The 19993-nt window shown below is 45.7% G+C and overlaps 2 protein-coding genes across 5 annotated transcripts in view; one reads left to right on the top strand and one right to left on the bottom strand.

The window, feature by feature from the left end:
- Positions 1–8963, top strand: part of CRYBG1 (crystallin beta-gamma domain containing 1) — a 59968-nt gene extending 51005 nt beyond the window's left edge. The window contains exons 17-20 of the mRNA XM_082633934.1: positions 922–1045; positions 1477–1635; positions 3293–3455; positions 7059–8963. Coding sequence (XP_082490060.1) covers positions 922–1045; positions 1477–1635; positions 3293–3455; positions 7059–7147 — 535 coding nt within the window. The 3' untranslated portion in view covers positions 7148–8963. The remainder of the gene's footprint in view (positions 1–921; positions 1046–1476; positions 1636–3292; positions 3456–7058) is intronic.
- Positions 8964–9364: 401 nt separating this feature from the next.
- The window catches only part of RTN4IP1 (reticulon 4 interacting protein 1), a 49225-nt gene continuing 38596 nt past the window's right edge, over positions 9365–19993 (bottom strand). For 2 of the 4 annotated variants that reach the window (XM_082633945.1, XM_082633949.1), the window contains exons 8-9: positions 18775–18867; positions 9365–10477 (exon numbers count right to left, since the gene is read on the bottom strand). In XM_082633945.1, coding sequence (XP_082490071.1) covers positions 10370–10477; positions 18775–18867 — 201 coding nt within the window. In that variant the 3' untranslated portion in view covers positions 9365–10369. The remainder of the gene's footprint in view (positions 10478–18774; positions 18868–19993) is intronic. The other 2 variants (XM_082633946.1, XM_082633947.1) reach the window with 2 other exon arrangements.

Genomic DNA, 19993 nt, shown 5'->3' with positions numbered 1-19993 from the left:
AGTTCCAGGGTTAAAAACAGAGAACCTTCTTCCTTGATGTAATACATCAACCAGAGAGAAAGACTGCTCTGTTGCTTGCATGCTGGTCTGCGCTGGAACCCAGACTTCAGGTGTGGGTACCAGCATCTCTGTGTGGAAGAGACCTGAGTCTCTTTAGTAGTTTTCTGGATTGAGGAAGATTACTCTCATTTTAAACAAAACTTTATTATTTATTTTTATCTATTCCTTATATAGTACTTACCCGGTGTAAGAACTTTACAAGTATTAACCATTTAAATAAAGGTCCATTATGACAACTGAAGATGTTTTATGTAAAGTTCACAGGAAGTACTGGGCTGTCCTGCTAAAAGACTGTCTCTAGTTCGTTGCCTTATTGAAGAAAAAACTTACCTATTTCTCTTCAAGAGTGGAACTTTTGGGTATAAATACTCATGTACCATGAATTTGCTATTTGTCAAGACATGGGTGCTGTAGCTGTTTTTGATAATAAGGTAGTTTCCTTTTTTTATCCTCCAACATACATTTAAAGTATAAAAAGCTCGGTCTAGGTACTCCCTGGTGGCGCAGTGGTTAAGAATCCGCCTGCCAATGCAGGGGAAACGGATTCGATCCCTGGTCCAGGAAGATCCCATGTGCCACGGAGCAACTAAGCCTGTGTGCCACAACTACTGAGCCCGCATGCTGCAACAAGAGAAGCCACCACAATGAGAAGCCCGTGCACCGCAATGAAGAGTAGTCCCCGCTCACCGCAACTAGAGAAAGCCCAAGTACAGCAATGAAGACCCAACGCAGCCAAAAATAAATTAAAAATAAATAAATAAAAAGCTCAATCTAAAAATCAAAGTGTTCTGAAAATATAATTAGTGCCCACTGTGAAATGGATATTGCTACTTACTGTGGTTATCTCCTTTTGTTTTCCAGATGGGTTACTTATGAATATGGCAATTACAGGGGTCGACAGTTCCTATTGTCACCAGCAGAAGTACCTAATTGGTATGAATTCAGTGGCTGTCACCAAATAGGTTCTCTACGACCTTTTGTTCAGGTATTTTCTTCTTCTACATGCTTTGAATAGACTCTTCTCTGAAATCTTTTTTGTAAATGTAATTAACTTATTAGTTTTAATTTTAAGTGTGAAATTGGCCTCTCCCCCATCCCACCCCCGAGAATTTCTGAATTTTGGCTGTTTCTGGTGCCAAAAGGTTGTGACTGCTTTCAGAAATGTTATTACACCTGACATCAAAACCTGGTATGCCCCAAGCCCTGGGTTGTCCATAGGCAGGCTCCCAGCCCCAGGTACTTTGAAATTCTGTCAAGCTCTCCTCATTGAGAAAATCCTAAAGCCTCTGAAACTCTCAGATATAGCAGTTTTCCCTTTTCCAGCCTCATTTGGGATTCTGCCCTTGCTACTGATGCTTGTTCAGTGCTTCTAAAGTACAGCTTGTATATGACTATTGCTGGGGTTTTGTCTTCTAGAAACGAATTTATTTCAGACTTCGAAACAAAGCAACAGGGTTATTCATGTCAACCAATGGAAACTTAGAGGATCTGAAGCTTCTCAGAATACAGGTCATGGAGGATGTCGGTGCTGATGACCAGATTTGGATTTATCAAGAAGGATGCATCAAATGCAGGGTGAGCTTTTTGGATTAGACAAGGGCCTATAATAGCATCTTTCTTGAAGTAGATGCTACTTCATGATTCCTGGAGCATTTTCAGAAATAAGTTAGCAGGTTTTTTATGAAACTATTTCTTAGTTCTGATAGAACCTATCTAGGAACCTAAATGGGAGGTAAATCTAGCACTGATCCAAGATAGAATCTTTATATCTATACTTGATTTTTATACAGTAATAGAAAAAGCAAGTGTCTGTGTTACCCTCCCCTTTTTCCTTAACCTACTTGTTATAGAAATAAACTTATAAGCCCCATCATTATCAACACAGATCACTCTTGGTTTGTTTCCATTTTGGAGGACCCCACAGACTAGGTTGAAGAGATACCACCCTGTGTACAACACAATCCATTTCCTAATTGTCACACGTTGTAAAATGGAAAATTGCCCATCTCCCTCCTATCACTCCCGCCACAATGCACATTTAAAAGCTGAGTGCTGTAAGATTTTATGAGAGATGCTCACACTTCTATTGTACATATTCTTTTTAACTCCTTGATTTTATGGGCTTGACTGTTTGCTCCTGATTTTTTTAATCCTGGTGCCCCGTGAGTCAGCAGAAGGCATTACGGCCTGCTGAAAGGAAGTATAACTTGTTAATTGGGTCTGTTGTGCTTGAGGGAGAATCATCATTTCAGTAAACAGAAGTACTATTTACACATGCATAGAAGAAATAGCATGAGAAACAGAAGTAACTAATATAGAGGCATAGAAAAAGCAAACTTCTGCCTTTGAATTATCTTAATTCAAGAAAATGGCATCTTTCAGCAATTATTTCTAATGAACATTACAGTGATATTATTTTAACAGCTTTGAATTTGGTAGGTCAGTGAGAAAAAGGAAAGTGTCCTAGATTATCACAGTCCTTTTATCTCAATATATTGTAGAACAGTACACTTTTCCTAAGCATTTCTATAGTAATATGTGTGAATGCCATATGAACGTGACTACCATACCTTATTTATATTATATTATATTAAGGGTAGATTCACTTCATAGAAGGACCCATAAGATCTTTGCATTAGAACACACTCTACTACATTTGTGTTTTCTCTTTTTACACTTGGATAGCATGCCTTTTTAGAAAATTTTAGATATTTCTCATGAAGGGAAGACAAGACAAATTAGTAAATGGAATTCCAAGTTTTAAAATTATAAAATGCCCTTTTAGCAACTTCAGTGCTACAGCAGCCTTCAAAATTAGAGATGCAGTCATATTCCGGAAGGGTCAGGCTGAGTGGAGTGGATACTCAGTCGGGGAGATTAGCTACAGACCCAGCCTCAGATCATGGTGATTTCTGGGGGGAAATATGATGGGCATTTTTAGTGTTCTAAGGCTTCCCTTACTTATAAGACAGAGGGCCTCACAAAGGGTATAAATCTCTTAACACTGGACAAGAATTGAGAATTTCTATCACTTATGTCATCTGAAATGAAGGGCATAAATATTTGTTTGATCCCAGTTACCATGGCTAAAAGCTGAAATTCCTCATGTGGGGTATAAATGAAGCTAGGAACTAACATAACTAAAAATCAGCTCACACAGGAAATTGCTTACAATGGTAGCTGAATGTATACCCACCCGTGTCTAAGATACCTTGTCTTTTCCACTGAGCAGACAGCAGAAGACTGCTGCCTGACCATCGTGGGGAGCCTAGTCACCTCTGGCTCTAAACTGGGCCTGGCGCTGGAACAGAACATTGACAGTCAGTTCTGGAGCATGAAGTCTGACGGCAGGATCTATAGCAAGCTGAAGCCAAATTTAGTGTTAGATATCAAAGGTAAGGATCGTTTCTTTAGTTAACTAAAAAGCTCTTTACTTTTGAAAATGATGCATGTACTATTATTAATAGTAAGTGATCCCTTACTATGTGCCAGCCTCAATGCTATACACTGTACATACGTTATCTCACGTGATCTTCACAGCAGCCCCAAGAGGCCTGTGTTATCCCTCTTCCCCCCACTTTACAGCCTCCAAACTGAGGCTCAGAGGAGTTAATCAGTTTGGCCACAATCTCACACCCATTAAGTGCTGAGGTGGAATCCGGACATGGGCCAACTTTAAACCATTTATTATAACAATGTTAGTAAAAATTCACAAGTTAAAAGGCTATGACCTCAGTCCGTATAGTTGATGATTCTCATGTACAGGCATGTAAACTTTCATTGTAAAGATCTAAGACTTAAAAGGAATTAAAACAAACAACATAGCCAAAAAGATTTCAACTTAACATTTGTTCAGTGAAGTTAATCCAGAGCAAACCGATTGATGGTGCTTGGGGAAGAACAAGAAAATTTAGGCCAGTGGTTTCCAAACTTTATCTGCATGAGAATCCCCTGGAGGGCTTGTTAAAAAACACAGATCGCTGGGTTCCACCCTCAGAGGTTCTGATTCAGTAGGTCTGGGGTAGGGCCCAAGAATCTGTATGTCTAACAAGTTCCCAGGTAATGCCCATGCTGCCTGTCTACAAGAACTACTGATGATAATTTTAAAACAACATAAAGCAAAAAAAACTGACCTCAAGTAGACATGGGAATTCAGTGAACCTTTGTTGCTATAGACAAGCAAATGATGATAGTGTGTTTTATTCATGTCATATGGGGTAATTTTGCTTTAAATTATTAATGGAGACTTTCTATCCCCTATCAGGAAACCAGCGTGGTTATGTTTGTCAATTTAGTGGAACCATACCATACCACACACCACTTTAGATCATGGCTAGAAAGTTGGCTCAATTTTACCTGAGTCAGGGTTCTAGGCCAAAGCTGTCATTAAAAATTAAGATAGAGTGGTAAAGAAACAGCTGCAACCTGGTTTTAAAATAACTTTTGTGGAAAGATGGAGAATAAGCCTGAACATTTCCATCAGGGGCTTTGGTGACTGCCCCTGGAGAAAAGTGGCTGGCACTTCTGATCTGCAGGTGGGGAGAATGGCCAAGCCACCTAACAATGGGATTAGAATTCACAAAGAATCTGAGGAACAGAAAGGTGCTCAGAAGCAAACTAAGTTTAATGAGGCAAAGGCAGGGCACTACATTTAGGGAGCACCACTCAGCAATATCTAACTCCAGGCTGGATGGGGCCCAAAGTCATACACTGTATAAAGCACAAGCAGGAGACAAATGCATTGTAGGCTGGCACGACAGATCTGTCAATATGTACACAAGTAAGATACCCATTTTATAGATGATCAACCTGAGGTTCAAACTGTTAAGAGTCACTATCTTTATTCTTATTTTGAACAACTTGTTAAACTGGAGCTCCTCAGTCTATTCAAGATAAGAGTTTCAAAACCTCCAGAGAAGCCAAAGAAATGTGACTAGACTGAATTGGAAACATGGATTTTGGGGAAAATACGGACTCATGTTTCTTACAGATGTGATCAGCTTCCTATGTCCAGGGTTAAGGTCATTGTAATCTTTATGAGCTCGTCTCTTAGAGCACTCCTTTTATTCTTTCAGCATGTATTTATTGGATACCCACTATGTCACAGGCTCTGTGTCACACACGGGGGGTATCAAAGTGAAAGAAAAAAAAAGGACAGTACCTTGGCTTCAGAGCGCTTACATTCTGGAAGCTCCAAGGGTATGGGATTTTTCCCCGCTTGCTACCCTGGCAGTTGACCAGGAGTAAGGATTCCTGGCTTTCTAGTCTTCGACTCTGAAAAGGACTGTGGGACTCCAGGAGCCTCCTCCTTAGGGCTTCGCTTTAAAGCTCCAAGATCACTTCCTAAAATGCAATATAAATTAGTCCAGTGTCTATGAAATAAGGATACTGTTCTGTATGTTTGTGAACTCTCAGTATATCGAGTATGGTAGCTACAATAATCACTTGTTAAACTGGTTTCAGTGTCTCAGAATGTGGGAGAATGATGCCATCTTGTGGACAAGAGAGAGTAGGGCCACACATCCCACATACTGTGCAAGGGGGATAAAAATATATCTCTCAATAGGAGACCGTGACTTTCACTGGCTACAACTGTTGACCATTTGTTACCTACTAATATTACCGTAAGATTTATTTCTTTTAACCTATCTCCTGGTGTTTTGGTAGACATCCATGTATTATTCCAGACCAAAGACATCATAACAACAGTGTAAGCTGATTCACACTCACTTTAAAAAAGTCTGTGAGGATTTTAATCCTCCCCAAAGGCAAAGAATGCATCAGATGATTTCTCAAGAACTTTCTAGTTGTCATGACTCTAATTAGAATTATGATGTAATATACACAGAAAGTATGTTTAAGATACTATAATCTTGAAGAATGAAAAAAGACATTGTGATCTTAATATTTGCTGAAATCTCAGTGGAGTGGAGTGTGTTGTGTCTCAGTGGAGATGGTGGGGTTTGTGGTGGTGGTGACTTTTTTTCCCAAACTTAAGCATAAAATGCCCAGGGCACCTTGCCTTTGTATTCTATCCTATACCTAGCTGTGCAGAGGTTCTTAGTTACCATGATGATAAACCAATTTCTTAGAAGAGGGGCATGCATAAGAGATGATCTCTTCCCTATCAAAATCTATTGTGTAAGTTTTCAGACCTTTTGGATGTTTTGTAAATGCTTTAAAAGAGAATAAGAACGTTTAATTCCTCTTGGCCTGAGGCTGCGGTGTGATTTCAATACCAGTCGCACTTACCCTGCAGCGAGATGAACAGATTTTAATCTTGATGGAGTCCTTGGTGCTATGACCTTGATACAGAGGCTTATGCTGAAAAGGATAAGGTATCTGTTTACTCCACACTGGGAAAAAAAAAATCACATGACCCTTTCTTTTGTTAATGATATTTCTCCATTGAAAGAAGAGGCCATGAGGCTAAAGAATCTGAAATATCTAGTAGGCACCCTTGGAAAAAAATATTCTGGTGAAAGGGAGACCATACTAGTTTTACAGTCTAATGGAACTCAGCATGTTAAATGCTATGAATTTTTATACACCACAGCCTGTGGGTTCCAGAAGTGGGAGTGCTGCCCTGCCTATACTTCTGGGTGTCACTCAGACCTCCCCTTTGACCTAATACAACTATTTTTCGTTGTTCATGCAAAATTTGTTCCGCTGACCATTCTACTCAGGCCTGCCTGCTGTTTTTGCTGAATATCACCACTGAATATCTGTCACAATCTCTTTACTCCTTTTCCCATTTCTAGATTCTCCCGCCCCCGCTGGTGCCATATGATGGGGCTTTAACACATCACCCCCCAGAGGCTGGAACCTCTCAGCCCTCAGTGCGTTTCTGGGCTTTCCTCCCTGCTTTGTCTCCTCGAGGCACACAGTTTTACACTTTGCTTACTCTTGTTACATTGGTGTTGTGATAAACTGTGTCTGCTACAGCCCCTTCATGTGGGCATGTTTTCCTTCTATCATTTTCCTCTTCTGTCTTTCAGGGGGTACACAGTATGATCAAAATCACCTTATCCTCAACAGTGTCAGCAAAGAGAAGTTAACCCAAGTGTGGGAAGCCATGGTCCTATAGACCTGAATTAAAGAATGCAGGAGGAATATTTCTGGAGGTCTTTCAGCTACCTTATTTAAACAAACAAACAAAAAAGAAAAAACAAGGGCTGCAGACAGAAGCGCCAAGAAGAAAGTGGACCTGCTCCTTCAACAGCTCTAAATTCTCTCTTGAATCACACCGCCGTGACCAGGACAACCACTCATCTTCTCAAGACTGTAATCGTTTTAAACCAGTCATTTATCCTCCTCTTGTTTCATCCCTTTCATTTTTTTTCAGTAGCTGCTTAAACAGGTTGCCTCATTAGCAGCGAGACTATGTACATTTTAAATTATATCCAAAGATAGAGAACAAGAACAAACTTACCGACCTTGCAGACCTACAAGTCCTGTACACTTTAAAGGGAAGGACAGAAGCTCAAGTTTGTAAGGTAGGAGATTGTTCAGCATCTGAGAAGAAATAATTTATTAGGCCTGTAATTTTGGTCCTTGATCTTCTGATTTCTGGACTTATTAATTAGACCATATAGCAAAGTGGGGAAAGCCTTATCTAGTCAGACCTACCTTAAGCAACTAAGTATAAACAAAATGTTTCTGTTAATATTAAAAATTAGGGGAATTCCCTGGGGGCACAGTGGTTAAGAATCTGCCTGCCAATGCAGGGGACACGGGTTCGAGCCCTGGTCCAGGAAGATCCCACATGATGCAGAGTGGCTGGGTCCGTGAGCCACAACTACTGAGCCCGCGTGCCTAGAGCCCGTGCTCTGCAACAAGAGAAGCCACCGCAATGAGAAGCCCACGCAACGAAGAGCAGCCCCTGCTCGCCGCAACTAGAGAAAGCCTATGCACAGCAGCAAAGACCCAACGCAGCCAAAAATACATTTTAAAAAAATTAGTAAATTTACAAAGATAGCATGTCCATGTCTGCTAACATTTATTAGCAGAATCTGGATTATTTTAACCCACTCTAGAATGTCACATGTGAGTGCTGTTTAGTGCTTTTCTTGCAGATGCTCCTGAAACAGCATTACCATGACCTAATTTATGAGCCCATCCTCACTCATCTACAGGTAGTTCTGAAGCAGCATTACGCAGGCCTTTGCTAAACTCAGGTCTTTTAGCCCAATTTCCTGCCCTCCTGTCCAGCTGCACTGGCACGAGGCCTGCACAGGGCTGCCTTCCCTGTGAGGCTCCATGGCCCTGCACCTGCTATGACTGCTGGGGCACAGCCTCAGGTCATGTACTTCTGGGAGTAGAAACGAGAGGTGTGGAGGGCTCAAGAGGATGACCAGCAATTCTCTCCAGAAAGTGAAAGAAAGGAGACTGAAGCAATCCTAGTTGGCCAAATCTCAGAACTGAGAACCCTAAGACGCAGCAAGTATTTCAGTGGAAACTGAAAATATTTAGCTGCTGATTGTACATTCCCTGGCCCAGTCGGTCAGTGCTGTTCAAACAAACAGCGATTCTAGTTTGAACAAAACTGCTAAACATTCCTTGAATACACGCTTCCTCTCTTTGTCCTCATGTCGTTGTCCTCGTCACTGAATACTGGTGCTTAGAAGAACAAATCTTGTTTCCTTTTCAGCTACTCAGTATGTTTCCAGTTGTAAAATGTTGATCCGCTGGAGCCTGTGGTGGGCAGTGGCGGCCATCAGAGTGGTTTACCTTCAGTTTTAAGATGTTCGCACACGTCCACCAGCAGCTGCCATGCGCTTTGTTCTTAGGTGCACAGCTCTGGCCTTAGGCCTTTGTGTGTCTCACTACAGTAAGGTGGGGGTAAGACTGTCTAGTCTGTGTTGAATTTATCTCTTGAATAAACTTGTTTCTGGTTAACTGTATTGATGAAATCTGAGAGAGTCCATTCTAGCCCTCGTAACACTTCAGAGAGGGTCCGCAGGCAGATAAGAAACAAAGGTCTGATCTGGACAAGGTGGGTTTCTGAGCCGCTAGAATAACAGCAGGGGGAGCTTTTTGACTACCCTCTTTCCAGACTCAGTGGTGAAGGGGCACATGAGGGTAAGTGAGGCCGTCCCTCGAGAGACGCCCCTCACTACCACTGGGAGGCCTCAGAGAAAGAGCTGAGGTTGAATTGAGAGAAGTCCAAAGGGGCTCATTCACACCTGGAAAAACATCTTGCTCTTGAGGTAAATTTGTACTGGTGGGAACAGCAATTCTAGAGAAAAACCGTCATGCAACACTACAAACGAGTGTCTAGCAGGAAGAAACAAGAAGAAGGCTACTCACACAGGTCTACATCAGAAGCCAAACGACAGCAGCTGAGCTGCAGTAATGAGGGGATCGTGGCGGGAACTGGACACTTACCGTCAATGATCAGAGGGCACAGACTAGAGACTGAAAAGCCGCAACGGGTTTATTGGCGAGATACCTAAACGCAAGCATTTCAGGTCAAACTGGAGAACTCTGGTCCCCAATGGAATGGTGGTAATTTCCATGGAAAAGTCCCCAGAGAAGCACGTTTCAGTTGCCGAAAGAGGACTAGCCTTATGCAAAAAAGGGTTTTAAAAAGTTACAAACTTTACATCACCTTTCATTTTCTAAAAGTGTAAACAACCAAATCGCTGGCGAGATTTTTACATATGACCCTAAGAGATTCAGAACTCTGAGGGCTGTTATGACCGCACACTGGAGCAGACGGAATGAAAATCAAAGGAAACCTTGGCCAGTGGGAAAAGTGCTCACTATGACCCTAAGGAGGAATTAGCGTTAAGTAAGCTATTCACACCGCCATCCCTCCACCTGCTGCAAGTTCTAATCTCTCACAATCACTAAGATGATAAAACAGAGTTCGAGCTACTAGACTGGAAGGTGCCACCACAATTTGCAAATCTGCTGTGAAAGAACAGCTTGAAAAAGCAACAGGCAATTTTCAGCAACTTTATAGACAAGTCCAAGTGCAGAGATGTTCATATCGTGTCCCTGCTTACGTGTGTATCTCCTGCGCTTGGCACGGAGGAGCTCGGCGGACAGGAGTGCGCGGCCGCGTCGGGGCAGGTGACACGAGGACGCTCTGGGCAGAGCAAGGTGATGACAGAGGGTGGGACTGTGGCTATAAAACCAGTCTCTGCTCAGCTCAGAAGACAGGAAATGACTGGCAGAAACGTGTGTGTGCTAAATTTACTTCATGGAACTTCTAGTCTAAGCTGGAAAGGGACGGTTGGAAAAGAGTCGGGGCCTACAGGCACTCACCAAATAAGAGCCCACAGGCACCAAACTGAGTGTTTATTTAAACGACGCTGACGACGGTCTTTCCTCGTGCGTGTCCTCTTTCTACCTTCAGGAAGGCTTCTGGAACTTTAGAAAACGGAAAGGTTTTCTCAATAACTGGCTGAATCTGTAAAACACAAGAAAGGTTGACGAGCAGGTGAGAAGAGCCACGTGGGTCAAGTCGGCTGACGTCAGTAGTTGGTTGCGTCGCGTGCCCAGCCCGGACGGGCCTCTGTCCGGTCTGCAGGGTGCCCCCGGGTCAGGAACTCAAGGCGGGCCGGCACGACGGCTGCCCCCCGGCTTCTGCCTCTTCGCGTCTCCGGTGTAAGGGAGCCCAGGCCGACCAGTAACCCTCCTCCGGCTCCACGCTGGGCGCCTCGCTCCCCTACTCAGGGCCCTTCCACGGCGCCGAAGCCAGCATCCCAAGGCCACTACCGTTCCAGCTCCACCCTCCGTGGACCCCGCGTTACCAAAATGGGCTAGCTGCCACTGTCTGAGCGTGGGGCGTGTGCCCCTCTGCGACGTCTGCCGGGCGCCCGGCCCCAACCCGAGCCTGCGGCGCGTCCTCTCCTTGAACCGCCGCAGGGCCTGTGTGGCCCTCCTCACAGACCGCCTGCTACAGCCCAGTGCCCATCTCAGCCACGCTGTCCTGCGTGGTAAACGCCAAAGAAGGCGTCCCAAGGTTCTCGCTGCGTGTGTCCCCGTGGCCCCTCACAGGCAGTGCACAGAAGAGGGACGAATTGTTTCAATTTGTTGACTGCCTGGCCCGTCTACTCAGTCAAAGCTTAGCGCACCTGTGGGCTCGTCACCTCTTTTATATCCGCCCCCCAACACCCAGCACGATGCTAGGCACACAGCAGGAGCTTAATAAGTGTCACTTAGGTGAAAACCAGTAAGATAACGGCAGCGAGAGTCTTGCGTGGGCTCTGTGGCCCTTCCCTGGCTGCAGCTGCCCTAGGGGCTTTGCTAAGCCACACAGCAGCCAGTTGGAATTTACAGGAACGCCAGCTCAGCCAGCACACAAAGGCTCGAGTGCTGCTGGTCCTTTTTACTGTATCGTTAGTACTGCCAGCAACCGCCTTTGAAACGAGGACCAGTCAGCGCCCTCTCCCTATGCACGAATCCAACTGAACTCATCCTTTTCAAAACTTCAAGCAAAAATCAGTAACTATCCACTGGCTCTTTCAGTGAACTACCTGCCACTGCTCCACAGGCAGGTATAAGTTGTCAGAAGGCATAAGCCTGCGTCTCGTAAACTTTTCCCTTTTACAAGAGGAAGAAGTACGTGCTCTTGTGTTCAGATGCACCCGATAGACCTTGCTCCTGTGTGAATTTCACAGCCCTGCCACCAGAGAGCGTCTCGGACTCCAAAAGTTCCCTTCTCCAGAGTTGAAGAGTTGAAAATTCTTTTGTACCCACAAACCACGATAAGCTCATAAAAGTCACAGCTAGCACATACTGTCCTCACTATGTACCAGGCACTCTTCTAAGTGCACTGTATATTTTACCTCATTTAATCCCTACAACCACCTTATGAGGTAGGTACTATTATTATTCCCATTTTACAGATGAATAAATTAAGGCACAGAGTTAAATAAGTTGCCCAACGTCCCATAACTGCTAAGTGGTAAAGCAGGATTCAAGCTGGTGCCAGAGTCTGTGCTCTCTCCACTACGCACTAATAAGCCTTTCGTATATCAGCGGCTGCTTTCTACATCTACTCCTAAAATCTTAAGGGGAGGGAAAGGTAGCCAAGGATTATAATGATTCATCACAGCCTGCATCTTGGCTGGCCTGCCTCATGCTAACAGACTGCGCCACCTGAGGATCCAGTCCAGGCCACCAAGATAGCAGCTGCATGGTCCATAGGCCACCACTCCCATCTGCATCTGTGGAGGACATCGCTGATGAATAATCGTGGCACTCTCCAGCAAGCTGAGGGTGACCTCAGCCTCCCCCAGCATGGTGGCCACTGTGAACAGAACAGATCTGAGCTGGCTTGTTAGAGGAAATCTGCTTGCCTTGTCTGGTAAAAGAGTGGAATGCATCCAAGTTGTTCCCTGCATGTGCCACCCAAAACCTCCCGAACCCGTCCCTCTCCTTCAGGCTGCTGGGACACTGCTTTTTGGATGCTGATTACTTGAAAAGGAATCACCTGAATGCATGCTTAAAATGCCAAGTCCTTGGTCTCCTGTTAGAACAACTAAGAATCTCTAGGGGTGGAGGTGAGTTTTCTGCACATCAGGGAGGCAATCACTGCAGCCTTTTGCCTTATGCTTAGGGTTCCTGACTTGTACCATGCGCATTCACCCACTCCACAAAGACTGTCTGCCTTCTAAGTGCCAGGCACTGACGCAGAGCAGGCACACAAAGCAGGCACCAGAGAGAGACATCAAGAAAAGAAAGGAGGCAATAACACCCATTCGTTGTCACTGAGCACCGGACACCAGCAGCGGCGTTACGAGAGGTCACAAAGGAACGGGAATCCACCTGCTCCACTCCAGGAAGAGTGGCCCGCCCACCTAGCTCCGTCCACTTTAGAACCTGACCGGAGAGACAGACCCTGAACTGATGACCCAGGCAGCCCACAGCGACGGCACACTTTAATCTGGCTGGTCAGGCCTATTGTGGCGGATAATCCCACAGGGCTGACTGTAGCATAACGGGCATTCAGTTCTTCCCGTAAGTGACAATGAAAAAGAGGCTTTCAATTAACAGGCAGGCAAATGCCACTGTTGGCTGAATATATGACAGCAAACAGATTAACAGGATAATGAGGCAGTGTCTACACACAGCCTCACATCAGACCTAAAATGCTTGTTTGCTATGGACAAAGGGATCAGAGCAAAAATCCAGAGAGGGGAAAGAAAGGTTACTCACGGTGAGGTGGGGACATTTATGTGATGACACTGCTGTAGTCTGGCCGGCTCAGGGAGCCCTGGTATAAAGCGGCAGGCTTGATACCACACTCGAGGGCGACGCGGACGCGCGGGGCACACAGCTGACTGGGAGTCCACGGCTGCAGCATTCATCCCAGTCTCAGGCCCAAATTCAGGCGCTCTGATTGTCCTTTCCCTTCCTAAACAAAGGCTGCACAAAACCAGGCCCCGGGGTTTGGCACCTGCTGCCTGACATCCCTTCCATGAGAATAGGGACCATGGGAACCTCAACCTCCCTGGTGTGGCCTCAGAACACTGTTGCTCATCAGCCACTGGGCAAGCCTCCCTGCCTCTCAGGCAGAAACCCTCTCAGCACAGGAGCTTTGGAGAGCTGGTGGAGAGAGGATGGCACCCAGGCAGGCACAGTGGCCTGCAGAGAGGCTCTCCCTCAATCCCCACTTCCCTGCGCAAATCACAGAACAGCAGAGCTTGAAGCGGGGGAGCCTCTGAGCCAGCCTGTTGGATAGATTAGGAAACTTAAGCGCAGGTGTTTACGTGCTAAGTGCAAGGTCAGAGCTCGTAGCAGAGGAGCAGACTTAGGGTCCCAGACACCCGATGTCATCACTGCATGGCATGGGGGTGTTTTGGGGGAGGGAAGCCCAAGTCTGTCACCTCTTCCCCAGACCCTCGGCCGCAGCCTCCACGGGGCACAGATACTGATCTCAGAGGGTGGGGTGTGCAAGGAGACAGAGGCTGATGACAGAGACCCAGGGAGACCTAAAGGCTCCTGGCGATCCCTGTCCTCACGCCTGTGGACGGGCCCCAGCGCAGGGCGGCAGGACACAGCGCCAGCACGGCCTCTCGGATAGGCGTGGCCCTGAGCTCTGCCACAGGATGAGTATTTCCTGGGTCGGGATAAAGGGGAAGAAGGGGGCTTAAACTAAGCAGATACAAAGAAGGAAAAGGTGGGCTTTGCTCCGACTTGCTATTTCTGAACTTCCTGGCCCCAGATGGAAAACTCAAGGCTGGAAGATAGGAGGTGAGATTGGGCAGGGAGAGGGTACTCTCCAAGGCAGTAAATGTGCATCCCAGGACTTGTCCCTAGGCCCCCCTAAAATAGGCACTCCTTCTAGCCAGAAGGTGAGGGGAGAAACTCGGCCTATGTTTCCCCGTAGAAACAATTTCAGTGGCGTCTGAAAACTTCAGTAGCATCAAGGCTCTGAGGTACCTACCACATCTGGCAAGATAACACTCTCATAGTAGTCCCAGGGATTCAGTCCCTAGCCGTTACTTTCTTTCTATGGGAGAAAAAATCCAGCTGCAAATAAGGAGTTCAAAGTTGTGGAATACAGTTCATTGCAAAACTAGGGCCTGGCCATCCCAAGGCGGGTCTGGGAAATCATTTGCCTCAGAACTTATTACACTGTCTCTAAAGCTGCACTGTCCAAAATGGTTAACCTCGAGCCACATGGGGCTACTTAAATTAACCAAAAGTAAATAAAATGAAAAATTTAGTCCCTCAGTTGCACTAGCCACATTTCAAGTGTTCAACAGACACATACGGCTAGTGGCTACCACACTAGACAATGCAGACAGAGAACATTTCTATCACTGCAGAAAGTTCTAGTGGACAGCACTGCTCAGGATGTAATTGAGCGTGACCAACGCATCTCTCCACACTACTGGGTGAAGCAAAGTGCCCACTAGCCCTCAGTAACTGTTTTGAATTAAATTCAAATAAGTTCCACAGGAACTATTCTAATGCTGGCTAAAATAAATAAACCGAGATACTCACATCATCGCTCAACCAAGAAGCTTGGCTGGTCACCTAGGATCTTGAATGGACCTGTGGACTCCAATGGCCTTAATAAGTACACGAACACACATGTGCGTACACATACTCAAAAACATGAAAGGGTATGAAGGAACATCTCCCTCCCATACTTGATCCTCAGCCAGCTAGTTCCCCTCCTCAGGTGCAACAACCAGTATTTCAAGTTTCTTTCATGTCTTTTTTTTTTTAAGTGTTTTTTTTAATAGAACTTTATTGGAGTATAATTGCTTCACAATACTGTGTTAGTTTCTGTTGCACAACAAAGCGAATCAGCCATATGCATACACATGTCCCCATATCCCCTCCCTCTTGAGCCTCCCTCCCACCCTCCCTATCCCAACCCTCCCACCCTCCCACCCACCCCTCTAGGTCAGCGTGAAGCACCGAGCTGATCTCCCTGGGCTATGCTGCTGCTTCCCACCAGCCAACTATTTTACATTCTGTAGTGTATATATGTCACTGCTACTCTCACTTCACCCCAGCTTCACCCTCCCACCCCATGTCCTCAAGTTCATTCTCTATGTCTACCTCTTCCTGCCCTGCAACTAGGTTCATCAGTACCTTTTTTTTTTTTTTTTTAGATTCCACATATATGCATTAGCATATGGTATTTGTTTTTCTTATTTCACTCTGTATGACAGACTCTAGGTCCATCCACCTCACTACAAATAACTCAATTTCATTTCTTTTTATGGCTGAGTAATATTCCATTGTATATGTGTGCCCCATGCATTGTGGTAGGCACCCCACCAAAAACAGTTTGCTAAATAGTATAAAAACAGGAAATGTTTATTGTGCTTAGGAGAAAATGCCAATAAACTTCAGACATAAGGCACAGCTTCAGTAGCAGCCCATTAACCTCACTGTGCTAATTATAAATCATTTTTTTGTTTCACCCTACTGAATCACAAAACATCTTTGGAATGCCCAAAATACTGGTAATGTTGGGGCCCTGACAAGGAGAATCTCCATGACTGAGGGACAGGAGTCAAAGGAAGAGTCTATGAAATAACTTTTCCTACCTTTTGGATTTTGAATATTACAAATGTATTATTCATTCCAAAGCTTAAAGTATTTTAAGAGTAGCCTCTTCTGGTTCATGGCCTCACACTGTCAAAAAACAACTCCAGCCCCTCTATCGGATACCTGCTAATTAGATTCATTAAGCACTCAGCCAAAGGTTGGAAGGATTTCAGTGTCCTCGTCCAACTTTAGTCTTTACTAACCACACAGTGGGTAAGCAGATCTGTTCTGTTATCCTTTCCAACTTTCCAGTGTAGACAGGCAACAACCTCTCACACCCACAAAGAAGCAGGATGCACAGCACAGCTGACCTCTTCGTGGATCCAGTGTCACATATCAACCGCCAGAGTCCCAGAGCCCTTCACTGTCAGAAATGACTCCTGAGCCCACCCTGGTGAGAAGAGAATCGAAGGCCAAAGGAACATCTCCTCACTCACCCTTGGAGGAGGTCACTTGAAGGGCATCATTATTTCTACCATGTCCTCTTTCAGCCATTCCACCAGTTATCCACCAAATTCAATAGGGACACGTACACAAACACCTCTCTTTGTTGCATAAATAGTAATTTCTAGGTAGAGAGAGCGTCACAATATTTTGAACACAAAAGAGCAATGATAAGCATGTGGACAGTCTGGAGCCAATGTCAGGACAAGTGTGGTGACTTCTGGAGGACAGGGACCTCTCTAATGATGAGGCTCCATCCCCATTCAGCACTATGCAGAACTATGGGCCATATTATATGATGATGGCTCATTTCCTTCTTCCTAGAAATAAAATAAGCATCCCTGTGGGATATGGGGAGATCCCTGCAGAGAGGCACATTGCAGCCACAACAAGGCAGACAGCTTGCAGTCACAACAAGGCTGAGCTCCTGTCTACCCAGTACACATCAAGACTTAGAAGTCTGAGAAGAGGCAAGCAAACTTGGAACCAAAATATTTGGGAAATAGTAGTGGGCCATTTTCTATCATAAGTTCCTTGGCTGAAATAGAATAAAAAAAACTAAATGCACAAAAAGCAGCCAGTAGTTCCTAAAAACATTTTTTTCCCAAACCAAAATGGAAAGATGAGATGGGCCAGCAAGGGGCAGGTGCCAACACAAGAAAACCCATTTCAAGGGGCTCTTTCCATATGGCTTAGCAAGGATCACGTGGTGTGATGCTAGACTTGCTCCAGACCCTTTCCCTGCCCAGTGCAAAATGATAAGGACAAGTCAATTTAAGCTAAAGTCCTAGATCAGCTTCAAGCACGAAGAATGCAGCTTAATGGTGAGGAGGGAAAAGCACAGGACTGGGGGCAGAGGTATGAGTTCTGGTCCCACGTCTACAAATTTGAGCATGTCCCTTTATCCCTTTGAGCCAGTTTTCTCATCTATAAAATAAGAATCATTTTATCTATGACTTCATGCAACCCTCTAGGGTACATAAGCCTCGCCAATCATTTGTTTATTATTTATTTAATTTAGCTACTTTTTTTACTTTTGGCTGAGTTGGGTTTTTGTTGTTGCCCGCAGGCTTTCTCTAGTTGCAATGAGCAGGGGCTACTCTTTGTTGTGGTGCGCGGGCTTCTCATTGTGGTGATTTCTGTTGTTGCGGAGCACAGGCTCTAGGCACGTGGGCTCAGTAGTTGTGGCTCGCGGGCTCTAGAGCGCGGGCTCAGTAGTTGTGGCGCACGGACTTAGTTGCTCCACGGCATGTGGGATCTTCCCGGACCAGGGCTCGAACCCATGTCCCCTGCATTGGCAGGCGGATTCTTAACCACTGCGCCACCAGGGAAGCCCTCCCTTCATTTATAATTCCATATAATTTCTCAATAAAATCACGAATATCAGTACCAGAATATGAGTTTGCCTTCTGGGTTATTCTTCCAGAGGTGGCATGTCTGAGCCATTAAAACCACGTAAGAAGTTAAATAGGCAGGTGGTAGCTAAGGAGTCTTTCAACTGCCATCAGCCCTAAGAGCCCTTTCGACACCCAAAAAGGGCTGACCAGGCTCCAAGCAGTAGTCCCTCCCCACCAAGTCCGCCGCAGGACAGACTCGAATAGACAGAAACACCAGCCGTCTCTACCAAAATCACCATCAATCCTGAATCACATCCTGCCCACTGACCCTCTCAGACATACCATTGATTTGCCGATTTTATTACACTGGCCTGGGAACAGGAGACCCAGGGACCTAACTTCTAGTCCAGTTCTGTTTAGATTCCACAGTGTTTGATCTCCTTGCTCATCTGGAAATCTGCTTGCCTCCAAAGCAGCCTCACCCTCAGACTAAAGAAGCTCAAGAAGCAATTCAATTGTAAACTCACAAGTGTATCCCCACCTTTGTGCAACAAATGCCTTCACGGTGCCTTCTCTTCAGGACCATTATCAAAATAGCAGCAGCCCAGCTGTAGATCCCAGCTCTGCTACCATCTAACCAAGTGTCTTTGGGAAAATCATATACGCTCTCTGGGGCTGCCTCTCATCTACAGACCAAAGGGGCTGCACTAGATGGTGTACACGCTGTCTCCAATGCAGCAGTCTACGGCTGTGATTCCCAAGGAGACAGAACCCAAAACACAGCACTTAAACTCGGCGTGTAAGGCAGCGTGGACAGTGGCCGAGCCTACCTCTGCAGAGTTCCCATTGACTAGGCTTGCTGGGCAGGTCACCAAGATGACAAGGGACGCCCTGGCAATACACTTACCTTTCCCGCATCCACCAGTTCTGCAATGTCATCTAGATATGGACCACTGGCCATGAAAAAAGCCCAGCGATAATGGACTCCTTGCCAGAAATGCTAAAAAGAAAACAAAACGTGTCAAATATAGGAAAGGATGAAATGTGACTAAATGCAAATTTTGGGAAAAGTATTGCCTGGATGACTAAGACAGACAAACTGCTTTCCCATTTCATGCTGCCACAATGAGCTGTACACCCAGCACCTCAGCACAGTGACTGACAGACAGTGGATGCTCCATATATGTTTCATAAATAAGTGAATGGGGCTTCCCTGGTGGCACAGTAGTTGAGAGTCCGCCTGCCGATCCAGGGGACACGGGTTCGTGCCCCGGTCCGGGAAGATCCCACATGCCGCGGAGCGGCTAGGCCCGTGAGCCATGGCCGCTAAGCCTGCGCGTCCGGAGCCTGTGCTCCACAACGGGAGAGGCCACAACAGTGAGAGGCCCACGTAACACACAAAAAAAACCCAAAAAAACCCCCCAAAAAACAGCAAGTGAGCTGAGGTTCTCAGTGATACCTCAACCACCTGCCCAACTAAACTTCATCAGACGGGAGCGACCCAGGGGCAGGAGGGGGACCAGCCAGTACCTCCCCGCCGCCTCCCTCCCTGCACCTGCCCCAACTGCTGGGCGAGCTCAGACTTTCTCCACTGAGCTCACCGCACAATCTCAGCATGATGATCAGCTACCATCATGGCATGAAGCCGGGAGGTGCAGTGGAACTCCCCTGCTACTCTACCTCAGGCCTTGACAGTTGTGTTATTTAGGTCAAGCTACCACTTTCAGCCTGTTTCCCGGCCTGTAGAATGGAGGTACCACCACCTAGCTGACAGGGGGGCTGGAGAGACTAAATGAGAATGTATGTAAGGTGCCTGACTCATCGAAAATATTTGATAAATATTTACCTAGTGCTGAAAATAAAGCTTACTGAGGAAAGACTGGGGCAATGCAAATAGAGTTTAAGATTGTGGAGAGACGACAAACCCAAGCTGTAGTCTAGGCAGAGCTTCGCAATGAGTGCACCAGGAACAGCTTACTGGTTTGGCTGAGTGACCCTTATTGTCTAACCCGGAACAACTGTAAGAGTTAAAGGGGTCACCATTGATCATTATCTCAGGACACAGATGTAAATAGAGCCAAGCTCACCCTAGAATAGGTATGACAAGCCCTCGGAGTAGCAGGGCA

This window comes from Mesoplodon mirus (assembly GCF_964341445.2).
Source record: "Mesoplodon mirus genome assembly, chromosome: 10".
In the NCBI taxonomy this organism is placed as follows: Eukaryota; Metazoa; Chordata; class Mammalia; order Artiodactyla; family Ziphiidae; genus Mesoplodon; species Mesoplodon mirus.
The sequence above is the reverse complement of the archived record's forward strand: the minus strand, read 5'-3'. Positions and strand labels throughout refer to the sequence as shown.